Raw genomic sequence first — 16,684 nt, forward strand, 5'->3', positions numbered from 1 at the left:
GGTGTGGAAAAAAAACAGCATCAGATTTACTAAGAAACTGATTTACAAATACTTTTTCCATAACTTTAAAAAATAATTTCAAGTTTCTAGAACAGTTATAATAGTACCCCAAACTCCTATATACTCTAATCTCAGTTGGTAAAAGACTCTACTTGTTCTATCATAGTTTCTCCTCAACTGGTTATTCATTATGCCTAGAGTTTGCTTAAGTTTGAGTTTCTATTATCACTTCCCTTTTGTCCAAAGAATTGCCTTTAGTATTTCCTGTACAGTAGATATGCTTCTGATAAAGCCTTTCAATGACCATTTATCCCAAAGTATTTTATTTACCTAAATATATTTGTGATAGCAACTTTAAATTTTTTGTCTATGAATTCAATATCTGGGTCATCTTGGGGTCAGTTTATATCAACTGTTCTTTCTCTTGACTATGGACCACATTGTCTGGCTTCTTCTCTTAACTTCGAATCATGTTACTGTCTTTCTCATTCCTGCAATTTTTTTATTTTATATTGGACACTGTGGATGGTATGGTGTAGAGATTCTAGATTCTTTCTCTGCCAAGCATTATTTTGGGCAGGACTCAAACTGTATCCCCTATGGTGGGCAGCAGCTGAAACTCTGCCTAGTCCTTTCAGCTTCTTAGCTATTTGTTTCCCGCCAGGCTCTGAAGAGTCTCTGTAGGTTCATAGTTCAGGGGTGAGCCAAGGACTTGTTTGAATTTATACACAGATTTTGGGGTTCTCCCTCCTGAGGCTCACTCCTGTGGGTTTCCTTCTCACTTTCCAGGGTCCCTGGAATCCCTGAGCTCCTTCTTCTTCTCAAACCAATTTCCCTATAGCTTTCTACCCGAGCTCTAGCTACTCTCACCTGGTAGACTTGGAAATAACTCCCAGACAGAGAACCACATAAACACAAATCTCTGCCAGTGCAGTCCCATCTTTCAAGGGTTAACCTTCTGGTTTGTCTGCTTGTGGTTACCGTCAAATAGTTGTTTTTTATGTTTTGTTCTGAACTCATAATAATTACCTGTTAGTCTGCTATTACCAGAAGCAGAACCTACAAATAGTTTTCAAAAACATAAAAATAAAACATGGCCCTGGCTGGTGTAGCTCAGTGGATTGAGTGTGGGCTATGAACCAAAGGGTCGCCAGTTCAATTCCCAGTCAGGGCACATGTCTGAGTTGCAGGCTAGGTCCCCAGTAGGGGGCGTGTGAGAGGCAACCACACATTGATGTTTCTCTCCCTCTCTTTCTCCTTCCCTTCTCCAATAAACAAACAAACAAATAAAATCTTTTAAAAACATGGGTTCTATAAATTATTACAATTAATTAATTCAACAAATACCAAGCATTTACTCTGGTCTAGTTACTATACTAATACTAGGTGAGAGAAAACATTTAGATATAAGATTTATATTAGATATAGCCAACTTGAATGGCTAGGTTTTTTTTTTAAGTAATTTTCTTTTTTAAAAAATTTTATTTATTTATCTTTAGAAGGGAAGGGAAGGGAAAGGAAGGGTAGGGAAGGAGAGAGGGAGAGAAATATCAATGTATGGTTGCCTCTCGTGTGTCCCCTGCTGGGAACTGGCCTGCAACTCAGGCATGTGCCCTGACTGGGAATCGAATGGTGATCCTTTGGTTCGCAGGCCCATGCTCAATCCACTGAGCTACACCAGCCAGGGCTGAATGGTCCTAGGTTTTTAAACTTCAAAATAATACATTCACTTGTCATAAATACTTTACATTTATGTAGTGCGTTTTAAAAAAATAAATCAGATTTGAGGCCAAAACCATTTGCAGTTAAATTTAACAATGCCAACACTTGGTAGCAGTGAAAAATCGCCAACTTTCTTCAGTCGTTTGAAAATATATTAACATAAAATCTCTGGGATAGTGCTACGCTTTCAAAAAGCTCTGGAACTAGTCAATGTCAAAAAGAAAAGAGGTCAACAACGCATTGCTCTTTCAGCATCAAATCTGGGGCTGAACTCCCCCCTACAGACTTGACGGTAAGTGGCCTCCACTTTGACTTAGCCCATCGTCCTACCTAGGATGTGGAATGTTACTAATCTACATCAACTTTAGTTTTTTACTATAGCTAGATAAAATAAAGTAGAAAATACCTTAGTATGGAATCCAATGCTACATGCCACTCATTTACTTTGGGGTGAGAGGTCAATGGTGGTAGAAAGTGAGAGGTTACTGCTGCTGAAAGTCCCCGTGTGCTACAGGGTAAACTTACTAGTTCACTGCCGTAGTTCTCCGCTTGGTCCCCATCCTTACTCTTAAATCCGCACTTAAGACCTGTCTGGCCCATAGACTTATAGGAGACTGAAGGGCAACAACAAGGTAGGTGGGAGGTTTTCTTTCTTTAGAGTTTTGTGCAGGTTTGGCCCTGACTTTATCAGGGAGTCAAGTGGGAAACATTAAGACGGAGCCCCAGCCTCTATTCTCACTATTTTGCATACAGGTTAGAGGTAGGCAAGTAAGTACCCTTATTTCCATTTAGTTTTCCAGCACCTATCCCCATTTGAATTCTGTTATTAGAATTGAAGTCCACAGGCCATTCATGCATATATATTTCATAACTATTTGTTGAATGAATTAGTTGGTTCCATTCTCTTTAATTATATTTTCTAAGATATATTTGGTTTTATGATCTGAAATCACTTTCATTATCACTATTTTATGTTGCTTCTACTCAATACTAAAGATACTTCTGACCTGACACCGATGTTACCATAACCTCTACATTTCATCTTCCGATGAATCATATAAATAACCCTACCTGAAGCAGTGTGAGGTCAATAGCAAACATCTGTGTCCTTCAGCCGCCAACCCCTTCCCTGAGTGCAGCTGGCTGGCATCAGCTAAACATCAACTATTTCACATGCTCAAGCTGTGCACCCATAGAGGCTGACTGGTGCTTACTGCTGAATACCTTGTGCATTAACAACAAAAAAAGAAGAAATGAGGAAAAGGAGAACACCAGTGTTATTTACCAGTTTATTAGTCATTCCATTTTTCTTCCAAAGAAAATAGTTCCACTGAATCCTTGGTTGACTGCGGGGCGGGGGTGGTGGCTAGGCAGGAGTTTCAGCTGCTGTTGCTTTGAAGTGTGGCTGCAGGCTCCTGTGCCTTTCCCAGCTCAGCTGGTGAAGCGGAGAAGAAACTTCAAAGGCCGACTTGCTGTTGTTCCTGCCAGTGGGGGTGAGTGATTCCCACCAGTTAGCTTTAGAGAAAAAACGAGGAATTCATCCTCTCTCACTTGCCAGGGTTTGACATTCACCAAACCACCTACCAGTTTTTAGTTATGCCTGTCACTACCTAGTAGACGCAGATGAAAACCAACACAGTCAACTCCATTGTGATTTATAGTTACTCATGTACGCTGTCTTCACAAATCATCTGAGGTGGCCAGGTTTGTAACTTTTCCATATTGTGCCGCATGTTGGTGACAGCGAGTAAACGGCTCCTGCTAGGTTACACTCCCTCCCCATGGAAACATGCTGTGTGTCTCCTCGAGCAAAGCCAAGTTTAAGATTGTCTCCTTGCTGCTCTGCTATCACATCTATAATTTTAACTGTTTACAGTCCTTTTAATTACACAGTTTTCCATCTATGTATAGGCAGTGCATTCATTCATGAGTTAAGAAAGAATCAGTCCATTTGGTCAACAATTCACCTTGCCCAATATATACATTTTTGTATGCTTTATAATTAAATTTTAAAAGAAACCAACAATTCCCCTGACTGATTTTATCTGGTCTAAACCTTTTAATTTAAAATTTATATAACTTCACTTTATAAGGAGAAAAGAAAATAAAGCTAAAATATTAATTCTTAGAATTAAGAATACCTTTTATTCCCTGGCTGGGTGGCTCAGTTGGTTGGGGCATTGCCCCATGCACCAAAAGGTTGCACGTTCGATCCCTGGTCAGGGCACTTGACTAGGTTTCGGGGGGTATGTACAGGACACAACCAATCAATGTTTCTCTCTCACATTGGTGTTTTCTCTCTCTCTCTCTCAAAAATCAATAATCATATCCTCGGGAGAGGATAAAAAATTACCTATGACTCAAAAACTCTAATTCTTGGCCAGTTACATGGACAGTTAAACTTCTCTGCCACTATCTCCAACCAGCTGTAATTTAAATAAATATGAACAATTAGGTAAAACATTTTAGTGTACAGTACAAAATGGTACAAGGTATAAGGGTCTTCAGGGAAGATTATTATGCTAAAAAAATATGGAAGAAACCAGATAGTTACAGTAAACATCGATAGTCACATGACCTAAAAGCAAGTCGCTAACAGCAATACAGCACCGTCTGTTGACTTGGCAACATGGCCCCAGTGTGGCCTAAAGGAGACTCTTATGGTGGAAAATGAAACTGCAGAATTAAAGAAAAAAGCAAGCAAACACCTAGGAACACAATCAAGGGGGCAAAAATTCCAGAAAGCTTCCATAATTATCAGCTGGGTATGCTTCACGTTACACAAAAGGCAGTCAGTCTACCATGCTAAGTTCTGAATAAGCAAATAGCTAACTCAAGTACACAGGGGTACGACAGCAATGAGAACACAAATCAGTCAGTTACCCATATCACGTTTATCACAGAATACAATCAGAGGAAATGATACCAATGACTGGACTTTCATTTTTTTCATTTTGCAAAAACGTTCAACTCAAAGTAGCATGAACTTCAGATTCTCACTTCCAAAGATGGGTTTTCATTCCTGCCTGTGTCCTGAAGAAACTGGACCAGAAGTCTTTAAATCACCATCTCTAGTTACACTTTATCCTCCTGTTTTCAGGCTTTTTGAACCATTTTTTATTTCTGTAACAAATGAGTCAGAGATGAAATTTTAAAAAGGAAAACAAAAGAGACCACAAAAATTGGAGAGAAGTCACAAGTAAAATGGTTTTATGGAGAAAGAATATTTTTTAAAGATGTGTGTGGTTCGGTAGAATTAGGAGTGTGCGACCACTCTGCTGCTGAACAATCACTCGCGTTGCTCATTTTCTGAGGATTCACTCCAGGGAGAGCTGCACGCTGTCCGCCTGGTTCTGTGGCTGCTGAGAGTCATACTTCCTCGCTGTTCAAAATGAAACAAGTAAAAACACAAGAAAAAAAGGTAAAAATAGCAAAATAATTACTAGCTAACATCATTAAATCACAGTCAAGTCATGCATCTCAGGAAAGAATTAGCTTAGAATTAGACAGCGGTCCCCAGTAAAGATTTCTCCTCTCCACTTTGTGATCCTCCAGTTTCTCAACACTGCTGATATCCATTTTTATGTTATTGTTGTTACTGTTTGTGTGTCAGGGTTACTCAGAGCTTTAAAATATAGAATAAGAAATAAAATACAGGATAAAGATTAAGCTATTAAAATTAAATGAATTTTATAATTTCCTTCTTTCTCTGCCCCCTATTTCCATCTTAAGCTAAATACTAATGCTTTTGTTCACATCATAAGGAATTTGACTATATTTAAACGTATAAACCTAAGAGACCTATTATGGAACTTTGTAATATAAACTAGAAGAAAAAACAAATATGTAATTCTGTGTTCTCTTTGTACTTCTGAGAAATAGTTGAAAAATGGTCTTAACCTAAAACCAAAGGAAGTACAGGGCTAAAATCTTTATGAACGCCATTCACTGCTTAGCTTTAAAACCCAGTCTGTTCATTGTTCCTAGCCAAGAAAGATGCTATTTGTTTACATTCCCGGGAGATGTGTATGAATTCAGATTTTTGTGGCCTTAAGCTTACACAACTTTGGGAGTCCTCTTTAAGAAAAATAATTTTGTTTCTTATTTTCTGTTGCCCAGCAGACTTTGTTGGGACTAGGCTGGCACAAACACTGTGAATGAGCCAACGTGAAGGGGTCCAGTAAATGTACAGATTGACACATACACGCTGTTTATAAAAATGATGGCTTCCCAAGAGGCCCACACCCTAATCCCCATGATCTGTGAATGTTACCTTGCAGAGCAAAGAGGACTTTGAGGATGTGATTAAGGTAAATTCCTTGAGAGGGAGAGATTACCCTGGATTATCTCGGCCCCACCTAATAACATGGGCCCTTCAACTCAGAGACCCTTTCCTGCTGAGTTCAGACAGGAGGAAGATACAAAAATGGAAAAATCATTAGAAAGATGTGACGCTGTTGGCTCTGAAGATGGAGGATCGGGGCCCACAAAACAAGAAATGTGGGTTCTCTAGTAGCTGGAAATGGCAAAGCAACATATTCTCTTCTAGGGCAGAAGGACAAATCTACACAGGCAGGTGTGGCTCAGGGGGTTGAGCACCAGCCTGTGAACCAAAAGGTAGCTGGTTCAATTCCCTGTCAGGACACATGCCTGGGTGTCCCTGTCCAGGACCCCAGTAGGGGGCGTGAGAGAGGCAACCAAGGGATGTTTCTCTTCCACATCTATGTTTCTCTCCCTCTCTTTCTTCCTCTCTCTAAAAAATAAATAAAATATTAAAAAGAAAAATCTGCTAACACATAGATTTTATCCCAGTGAGACTGTTGTAGGATTCTTAACCTACAAAAAAGATAATACATTTGTGTTGTGTTAAGCCACTGAATTTGTGATAATTTGTTACAGCAGCAATGAAAAACTGATACGACTTACAAAGACAGGAATTCTGATAAATTTTATTCCATTCCCATCAGAGAAGAAAAAACTGTGCATTGGGTTTATAATTAATTGTATATATTATACTATCGGTAATATAGTAACCCCAAGTAGCATAAACAAATAGTGTCTCTTCCTTGGCTAGGCTTATTTTACTTCATTGTAAGAATAATTATGAAGCATAATGTCTTTAAGGTTCATCCCTATTGTAGCACATGTAAGAATTTTCTTCTCCTTAAAGGATAATATTCTACTGTATTCATGTACCATGTTTTGTATATTCATCTATCCATCAAAGACACTTGGACAATTTCTACTTTGGCTGCTATGAATAATGCTGCTATGTTAATTTGACTTCTTAGCTTGGATGGGTAACCCATGCACATGGTACAAAGGGCAGAAGGAACAAGAGAAAAACAATGGAAGTGTGTCTTTCAGTCGGTCTCACAGCTACCTATCCAGTTGCTTTCCCTAAAGGAAATGCTGTTTATCAGTTTTTAGGATAAAATGTATGCTAAAGAATGTGTTAGAGGTTTTACTTGTTGGCTTTTATTTTCCATAAACTAAAAGACACATTTTTCATTTTTGTGAATAATCTTACTGATTTGGATATATTATGTTGGCTATCTCCATGTGATATAATGTTGACTGTCCTCAGTTAACGTCTTCATTTGATTGCTATCAACTTCAACTGGTCTACCTGACTGTGGAGCATCCTCCAGTGAGGAACCTCATAAACGACTTTTGACACATTTGATCAGTCACAACACCTCCACACATTGCACAAATTTTTTTTTTGCATTTTAGTTACATTTTTACCTTTCTTGAAATAATAAAGCAAATATGCCAAAAATGTTCTTTGCTTCCTTCCATGTTCAATATTAAATTTGCTACACAAAAATTCACCAACTTTGATAAGCTTTTTTAAAAAAGATGCACACTGACATGACAGCTGTCACAATACAATGTAACAAAATTGTTTCAAATGAACTGTTACTAGACTCATCTTATGGAATAAACCAAAAGAACTTTTTGGCCAACCCACTATTTTTTTCCTACTTTTTACCTAAAATTTCATTCCTTGCTTCTCTCTATGCACATACATACACACACATTTAAGGTTTTTTAAATATATTTTATTGATTATGCTATTACAGTTGTCCCATTCCCCCCATTTATTCCCCTTTGCCCTGCACACCCCCTCCCACCCACATTCTTCCCCTTTAGTTCATGTCCATGGGTCATACATGTAAGTTCTTTGGCTTCTACATTTCCTGTACTATTCTTAACCTCCACCTGTCTATTTTCCACCTACCATTTATGCTACTTATTCTCTGTACCTTTTCCTCCTCCCTACTCCTCCCACTCCCCTGCTATAACCCTCCATGTGATCTCCATTTCTGTGATTGTTTCTGTTTTAGTTGTTTGCTTAATTTTTGTTTTTGCCTTTTTTTAGGTTTAGTTGTTAGTAACTGTGAGTTTGTTGTCATTTTACTGTTCATATTTTTTATCTTCTTTTTCTTAGATAAGTCCCTTTGACATATATAATAAGGGCTTGGTGATGATGAACTCCTTTAACTTGACCTTATGTGGGAAACACTTTATCTGCCCTTCTATTCTAAATCATAGCTTTGCTGGATAGAGTAATCTTGGATGTAGGTCCTTGTCTTTCATGACTTTGAATACTTTCCAGCCCCTTCTTGCCTGCAAAGTTTCTTTTGAGAAATCAGCTGATAGTCTTATGGGAACTCCTTTGTAGGTGATTCTCTGCTTTTCTCTTGCTGCTTTTAAGAGTCTCTCCTTATCTTTAATCTTGGATAATGTAATTATGATGTGCCTTGGTGTGTTCCTCCTTGGATCTAACTTCTTTGGGACTCTGTGAGTTTCCTGGACTTCCTGGAAGTCTATTTCCTTAGCCGGATTGGGAAATTCTGCTTCATTATATTTTCAAATAGGTTTTCAATTTCTTGCTCTTCCTCTTCGCCTTCTGGCACCCCTATGATTCAGATGTTGGAAGATTTAAAGTTGTCCAAGAGGTTCTTAAGCCTCTCCTCATTTTTTTGAATTCTTGTTTCTTCATCCTGTTCTGGCTGAATTCTTTCTTCCTTCTGCTCCAAATGGTTGATTTGAGTCCCAGTTTCCTTCTCATCACTGTTGGTTTCCTGTACATTTTTCTTTATTTCACTAAGCATAGCCTTCATTTTTTCATCTAATTTGCGACCATATTCAACCAATTCTGTGAGCATCCTAATTACCAGTGTTTTGAACTGTGCTTCTGATAGGCTGGCTATCTCTTTGCCGCTTAGTTGTACTTTTTCTGGAGATTTGATGTGTTTTTTCATTCGGGCAGTTTTTTGTTTTTGTTTTTGTCTCAGCATGCCTGTTATGTAGTAAGGTGCGGAGCCCTAGGTGTTCACCAGGGCTGGGTAACCCACATTGCTGTGTTGTGACACTGTATGTTAGGGAGGGGTGGACAGGGAACAGTGTGGCTTGCTCCATTCTCTGCCGGTTTTCAGTGACTTTCCCCACTATCCATAATCAAATTGGGCCCTTCTGGTGCTGATTCCCGCATGGGTGGGTTTGTATAGGTTCTAGGACCCTGTGGGTCTCTCCGACAAACTCTCCAGTGAGGCTGGGAGTTTCTCCTGCTGCTGCCTCAACCCCCACAGGTGTTTCCAACCAGAGGTTTGAGGCTTTATTTACTCGCACTGGGGCCCTGAGTTGCGAGGTCTGTCTCTCTCCCCAGTTGTTCCTCCTGGTTTATCTGCACACAAATATGGGACCACCCAGTCCACAATCTGCCGTCTTGCCGGGTCTGCCAGCCACCACCCTGCCTGCCCTAGTCCTCCAGCCACTGCCGTGCCGTGAGTCCTCTCCGTCTCTCCTACCGGTCTGGATGAATGTGTCTTCTTTAACTCCTTGGTTGTTGGACTTCCATACAGTTTGATTTTCTGTCAGTTCTGGTTTTTTGTTTTTAAATTTGTTGTTCTTTTGGTTGTGCAAGGAGGCACAGAGTGTCTATGTACGCCTCCATCTTGGCTGGAAGTCTCCACACATTTAAGTTTTTACTGTGGACATATTTCTCTTTAAAAAATGTCCAGTCTTTTTTCTTTAAATCCCACACTACCCCTATCCAGGTAATAATTTTAATAATCTGATGAATACCTTTTCGAACCTTCCTCCTTGCTTGCATAATTATACAGAACATTTATTATATTATACATAGACAATACAAGGGATGTTTTGGTCTTTTGATTTTAAAAGAGTGGCATTATAGTACATATACTATTATACTTTGCTTTTCTCAGCTTAATTGTACACCACAGAAACAACATCCTAACTTTTTTTGAAATGGTTGCATAAATGGCTGTGGCTTACAATTCATTCTGACACCATGCATTTTAAACTTTGTTTCTCCTCCAGTAGCTACAGACTGAGCATGTTCAGTGCCACAGAGCACATTACTGGTGGGAGATGGCCTCTGGCCTTGTGCATGCATACTGATGTCACGTGCCATTGCCTGAAAGCCATTCCTACACCACTCTGGCTCGAAGTAATTTAATTATAGCAGAAGGGACTGCAAACTCCATAAATACAAACCTTAAGCCCCAACTAAAAGGAGTTCCAACTCAACTTTCTCTTAGATCCCCAAAATGCTCCCGGCCACGTCAATGCCATTCCACACCAGGGGAAGCACAAAGGAGGGAAAAATTAGAGTAGGAAGAGATAGCAATCTGAACCAATTGTTAAATAGCGAATTTTGCAAAATTTACAAAAGTACAAACACATGCACCCGTTACTGGGATTCTTCTCAGGGTTTTGGAAGGGGCCGGTCACATCCAGTGTCCTGAAGCACTAACTTCACGCAAATCTGCCTTAGAAGATACTGTGTTGCGCATCTGAAAAAGGCACTCATTTTTCATTATCAACTATTTCTGAAAACCTTTTGCTAACTGGATTCAATTCCAAAAAATCTATTTTAAACATGTTTAGGTATAGAGGTAAGCACACAATATACTTACAAATGGAATACATTTCCAGTTGCTGTCTTAAACGAATTTTGCTTATGGTGTCATAAAACTTGGGCTCTGATAAAGTTTCTGCTGTAGGTGGCACACTGAATATCCTCATAATTTTTCTTTTATTCCTAAAACACAAAACCAATGCAGAAGAGAGATTTGTATTAACATCTATAGGAGTATACCATCCTCATGATTGTTACAGTCAGAAACTACATTTAAGGATTTAAATGGCAAGGAATCTATGTTTTATTTTGTCTCTGTGGATGTTTCCTCGGCTTGAGTATTCTTTCTTTCACTAACAAGTATGAAGCTGTACATGTACAGCCACCGGGCTGTAAGTAAGAAAAGAAAGGAGCTGAACACACCCACTTCCTACAACAGCTATGCACCTCCACGGTGTCTCCACTCCCTGCCCCTGAAAAAGCCAAATATTGTAGGGAAAAATGCATACAAAAGAAACCATCTGATTCCCCCCCCCCCCCCGCATGTCCTCCAAATAAAGCTAACTTTCTGGGTTTGACTATACACACAATGTGAGCAGACCTTAATTGTGGAAAATACTGAACAAGCATATTTCTTAAATATAACAGCATGGGCCTTAGTGGAGCCATCTACTTAGAATGGACACCAGTGTGCCCTTGCTTTTAAAACAGCGGGGTGGGGAGGAGACAGCAGCTATGGTTAGAGGAAAGCTGTTTCCTGCAGGTGGGCCAGTGCTGCTCTGTGGAGCCTTCTCTCGCCCGCCCCCTAGAGCACAGGTGGCCGACGGGCTGGCTGCCCCAGGGGCTCAGGCGGCCAGGAAAGGTGAGCCTGTGTGTCCGAGAGCAAGGATAGGCTCTGAACTGTTCCCCAAACCAAACGTCAATAATTTTTGGATTACTAATTATTTTGAACTGATAACTTTCTGACTTTGGTAGAGGACACCATGAAGCATGTGGCTATAAGCAGAAGCAATTCAGTTCAACTAATACTGCTTCCTCTCTTCAAAGCACCTCCCTCTTTTTTTTTCTTTAACTGTTGAAAGGAAAGGAGCCAGACAGAGAGAGAGAGAGAGAAATTAGACAAGAACAGTTAAGTTATGCTATAGCACCCAGAATTAAAGTAGAAAATATTTATTGAGAATTTACACTATGTGGCACACCAGGGACACAAAGGTTAAAGGTCCCTGTTCTTAAGGGACTCAAGTTTTTGTGGAAATGCACAGACAAATAATCAGATGATACCAATATTGTTCAAGAAGTGTTTTAATACCGTCTTGCAGAAGAAACAGAAGGGAAAGCTTAAAATGTACAAAAAGAATTGCTGAACACATAGGAGTTACTGTTTCTGTATTTCCCGGACGGGGCCCCCCAAAATGTGCTCCTCCAAGGGTGACAGTGAACACGGCTGGAAGATACAAATGAGCTGGATGAGAAATGATGGAATGGGAGTCTAGTGCAGCCGGTCCAGGCGCCAGGGGCTGCACTTAAATCTCCACCTCTTAAAGCAACATTGTTCCAAGCCAACCCTCAGCGTTAGAGCCCAAGAGCCTGAGTAGTGAGTGCTTTCACAGTACAGAACAAAAATGCCGACGACATTATTTTTGAGCATTGAATTCAGATAAAACAAACAAATGAACCATCCTGCCAGGCCTTTAAATTCTCAATTCCTTATCTCCCCTGAGGTCCTCAGAGATTTACCTCTTGGCGTACATGAAGAGACCAAAGCTCACTAGGATCACTACCAAGTAAACATTGGTGGCTTCGTTCCAGGCCTCATGAACGCTGTAATCGATAGAGCCATCATCACCCATCACTCCGTCATCCCCAGGCATGTGGCTGTAAGAGAGAAGAAAGAACAGGGTTTCTGTTGGTGAGCGATGGTGTGAGTGGAGAAGGGCTGGCAAACAGGCGGCCTACTGGCCAACCCCAGCCAGCCACCTGCTGCCGAATGGCCCAGGAGCCAAGAATGGTTTTACATTTCCAAATAGGTACGTTTTAAATGGTTATAATTACCTACACAATATCCTAGATTGTTGCCTCACAGCTCTCAAAGCCTTAAATATTTACAATCTGGTCCTTTAAGAAAAATTGGCTAACCCCTGGCCTAGATAACTAAGGAATGGAATATTTTTCCTTATTTTCAACTTTGAAACATTATAGCTTCTACATAAAGGTTAAAACTTGGGATTTATTAGTCATATTAATAAAGGGGTACAGACCGAAATGTCACTGCAGAGTTTCCAAACAGTAACTATCACGTGGATGAAAGCGATCGAATACTTTGAAACACAGACCCAAACCATTGGCTGGGATACTCAGAGAGGTGCTGCACTTGTGACAGCAGCCTAGGAAAGGTGTGACCTCCATGACAAGGCTCTTCCACGTGCCTTCTGACGCAACCGGAAATGTTGGAAGCTTCATCTAGTTTTGGCTTGCGGCCACATGTGGTTGAAAGAAGCTATGGGATAAAAAGTTACTTTTTGCTATTGACACAGCTGTTACTTCTATTCAAGGAAACACATTCTTTGGACATTCCCACAGAAAATCAGAGCGGTAACAGCAACTGTATTAATTAGCAAGAAAAGAGTAATGGTTTCTTATTTGTGTTTGGGAAGGAAATTGAATCTTTCCCTTAAGAGAAAGTTCTTCCTTTGTTTAGACATAAAATGTAAGTAAGTCTAAGTAAAATGACCTAACACGTGAAAGAAATCCAGAAGTGTTAAAAGGAGAACAAATGATAGGTGATAACTGTATTGTAGTTTTAAAGGATAAAACAGCGATTTTCTAATATCAAGAAAAAGAGTATCTAAAATGTTCAAGAAATTGTTCTGCATTTTTTCCTAGATATTCTATAACAACGAAGGCATCGCAGACCATTCACCCACTAAAATACCTTGTAATCTATCCTGTAAGCCTGCAAAATATTCTTTAATGTGGATTTGGCTCAGTAGGTTAGTCAGAGGATTAAGGGCAGAGCCTGTTTTCTTTCTCGCAGTGTGCCTCCGAGTAAAACAGGTGACCTTTCCCCAGAGGTCTGCCCCTATGCCAGGTGGCATATTTGCCCCTTGCTAACATCTGAAGTCTTCGTCAGACATTTGGGGGCATAATGTACTTGTTTACGATAAAGTGAGTATCATGAATGGCCATTTAACTTAAACTATCAACATCAAGGGCAAGTTTAATTTCTCTAAAGCATCTATTGGTGTCTGATGAATATAAAATGTCTTGTAAAAATCAGCCAGGGAATAATAAAAACAGAACTTACTTTTAACTTACTATATATAGTAGTTTATAGATATAAAGTCCAAATTCCTATATATGAAAGTCTGGCTGTGAATTTTCTTTTTTTTTTAACAGAGTGAGAGACACGGGGGGGGGGGGGGGGGGTTGGCATAGTCAGTTTCAATTCACATTCCTTAAAACTAAGCTCCAGAGTTTCTCTGAATATAACATCATCATTGATAGTAAATGATCAATCTACTTTAGAGATGGAACTTCTGGAAGACCAGAGACTAAAAATTATGGTTTACGGAATATAGAATTTTGTTGGTGCCAAACTGTAAAATAACAATGACTGTGTTTGTCAAAAATAAGTGACTTTAGATATCTAATGTGAGATATGCTGAAGGCCTGGAACAATTATACATCAAGGGTGTAGGTTTCAGGATTGAGAGTTATTAACGAACCAGGGAAGAAACAGGAAATATATAGTAATGGCCACTAGCACGCATCAGACAAATGATGACATTGTTTCCTACCTGTTTTCTAATGCCTGACTGGATCTGAGCCAGGTTAATTACTGGCTTCGATTTTTCACAAAATTCTGTTCATGTGCCACTCAGTGACAGGTGTATTTCTAAAGAGCTTATAAAAACGCTAGTCTTTGAGTTATAGAGGGCATATATAGTAGTTATAGAGGCTTTCGAATTACTGCTGAACCAGATGGTAAAATTTTAACATGGATTATATAACATATATTAGACAACATGATTGGTATGCAATGACACCACTGTTCCACAGTTCCAGGGAACTGCACTGGGGCTATTTTTAGTAGTGTCATTGTGAAAGAGCTGCACTGAGGGCAGACCTTTCCTGTCCAGTCCTCCATGATGACCAATGGCATGACTCTGTAAGATTGCCGGGAATCAAGAATGGTTTTGCCCCAAGTCACAGTACAGACCCATAGCTCACATGTGGCCTGAACTATGACCATCGCCTCCCAGCATGCCCCAGTCTAATCAAGCGCACCCACGCACCTGCTGAGCGGTCACTGCATATCACCGCAGCCACCTTCTTCATTCAAAAGCAAAATGCCCAAAGGGTGTTACGCTGGCTCATTCCTGGCGAGTTAATGTTTCAGCAAGATCACATGTGCTGGGATCATGATTCATCGATTCCTCAAGTTCGTCATTTGAGAAAACTAAACTTTGTTTCACATATTTTTCCTATACGGTAACGTTTGAATGATTTCAGTAGGGAGATGCTAGGATCAGCTGAATAAAGTCCTAGGGAAACATTTGTATCCAGAGATAAAGTTGCTGAAATATGACCACTCGGGTTCGGTTTTAGTTTGATAAACTTTTAGATTGAAAATTAGTTTCCTTATTTTGTGTTCCTGGTACCATGTCTAGGTGGGTTCTAAGAGTATCACTTGTCATCAGGTCTTGAATATTATCATTTTTGTCTCTCACTACTTTTATTTTGATACAAATTCAGGTTAGAATGACGTAGAGTTCCAAGAGTTCCTTATGACACAATCCACTGCATAAATGTGATTTTCTCTCTCTCAGTCTCTGAAACACTGAAGGTTTGGGTTTCTGACGCAGAAGGTTACAAGCTAATAGGCCTTCAGGAGGAAGAAACCGAGAGGCCAGCAATTAACATTTGAGGGTTCACGTGCTGGACAGTCCATATATTCCTTTAAACTTCACAACCACCCTTCTGGGAAGCACTCCATTGTACAGAAGCAACTGGGGTGGTGGTGGTTACAATAATACGACTTGCCCAGTCATACAATCTAGGGAGTGGAGGGCTACGGTTGTCACTTGCATCTGACTCCCAAACCTTAACACTTCCAGCCCTGACCCCCATCTTGTGAGACCTGCTCCTCCCGCAAAAACAAATCCGGTAGAGCAGGTACAAAGTATAATCCTTTCTCAGGAAGTGGCCACAGGCAGGAGCCTACAAGAGCTGCCAGATCTTTCGCGTTTCCGCCGCCCGCGGGCTGCATGTGATTCAACGTTTAAATACTCCTGCTAAACCCTAACCAACGGGGGCCAACGCGCCAGCCCTGCATTTGCGTTGCAGATGAGGCTACTTCAACTGCCCCGTCTGCGCTTGGTGGAACTCCGAGCCTCACTATTTCCAAAGACCCCAGAGGTTCCAAGCAAAGGCGAAGCAGGTAGAAGGAGCCTCCAAGCCCACGAATGGGGGCGTGGGGCGTGGGGTGGGCAGCGACCTCCACGACCCTCCCTCTCCGCTCCCTCCCCACCGAGTCAGGGGCGGGGCAGCGCGTGGGCGGAGGGCGGGGCCGATGACGCGAGATCAGAGCCCGGGAGGCGCGAGGACGCGGGGCCACTCACACTGCTCGCTCCGGAGGCGGCGGGCGACCAGGCTGCTCCTTTCGGGGCCCTTCCCCCCGGAGTTGGGCCCGGACTCGCGGGAACCGGTTACCGCACGGACCCGGACGACCTCTGCCTTCGTCATTTCCTGCCGGCCCGTCGGTTTCCGGATAAAACAAGGAATCAGGTCTTTCCTTCCCCGCCCCCCTCGGCCCCCCTTTCAATTTTGAACGGGAGAGACGCAGCGACGGCCCGGTGCCGCCCCCGCGCGTGAGTGGAGCCGGGCTCCCTTCCCCTCCCCCGCGGCGCGTCACCGCCGGCCCCGCCCCCGGCCCCGCCGACCCCCGCCAGGACCGCGCGCGCTGCCCTCCACTAGTGTCCGGCCGCTGGACCGTCGCCCCCCGCGGGAGGGCGGTCGGTCCGCGGGGTCCCGCTGGGGCTTCTAGTGGCGGTGGGTCTCGCCGCCCGG

At 41.5% G+C, this 16,684-nt stretch overlaps 2 protein-coding genes across 6 annotated transcripts in view; one reads left to right on the forward strand and one right to left on the reverse strand.

Moving 5' to 3' along the window:
* Positions 1–2,997: 2,997 nt before the first annotated feature.
* On the reverse strand, positions 2,998–16,321 carry SMIM19 (small integral membrane protein 19). 3 transcript variants are annotated; one of them, XM_053660045.1, is made up of 4 exons: positions 16,237–16,321; positions 12,353–12,490; positions 10,674–10,798; positions 2,998–4,845 (listed from the first exon to the last, which is right to left on the reverse strand). In XM_053660045.1, coding segments are annotated over exons 2-4 (261 nt in total). In that variant the 5' UTR covers positions 12,487–12,490; positions 16,237–16,321; the 3' UTR covers positions 2,998–4,843. The 3 variants fall into 3 exon arrangements, with proteins under 3 accessions (XP_053516020.1, XP_037021779.2, XP_037021781.2); XM_037165884.2 differs by having other exon boundaries at positions 2,998–5,104; XM_037165886.2 differs by lacking the exon at positions 16,237–16,321 and adding an exon at positions 14,911–15,049 and having other exon boundaries at positions 2,998–5,104.
* Positions 15,883–16,684, forward strand: part of SLC20A2 (solute carrier family 20 member 2) — a 102,579-nt gene continuing 101,777 nt past the window's right edge. The window contains exon 1 of one of the 3 annotated variants that reach the window (XM_053660041.1): positions 15,883–16,055. The gene's annotated coding sequence lies outside the window, so the exon portion shown is untranslated. Of the gene's footprint in view, positions 16,056–16,312; positions 16,486–16,684 lie in introns of those variants that run through there. The other 2 variants (XM_053660040.1, XM_053660042.1) reach the window with 2 other exon arrangements.

Source organism: Artibeus jamaicensis, unplaced genomic scaffold (genome assembly GCF_021234435.1).
Source record: "Artibeus jamaicensis isolate MK-2021 breed Jamaican fruit bat unplaced genomic scaffold, CSHL_Jam_final scaffold_833, whole genome shotgun sequence".
NCBI lineage: Eukaryota > Metazoa > Chordata > Mammalia > Chiroptera > Phyllostomidae > Artibeus > Artibeus jamaicensis.

Coding starts and splice junctions, on each gene's coding strand:
- SMIM19 (XM_037165884.2), bottom strand. CDS start 12,486: ATGCCTGGGGATGACGGAGTGATGGGTGATGATGGCTCTATCGATTAC. Junction 10,799..12,352: donor CTCTTCATGTACGCCAAGAG/GTAAATCTCTGA, acceptor TTTGTGTTTTAG/GAATAAAAGAAAAATTATGA. Junction 5,105..10,673: donor ACTGGAAATGTATTCCATTT/GTAAGTATATTG, acceptor CATTTTGAACAG/CGAGGAAGTATGACTCTCAG.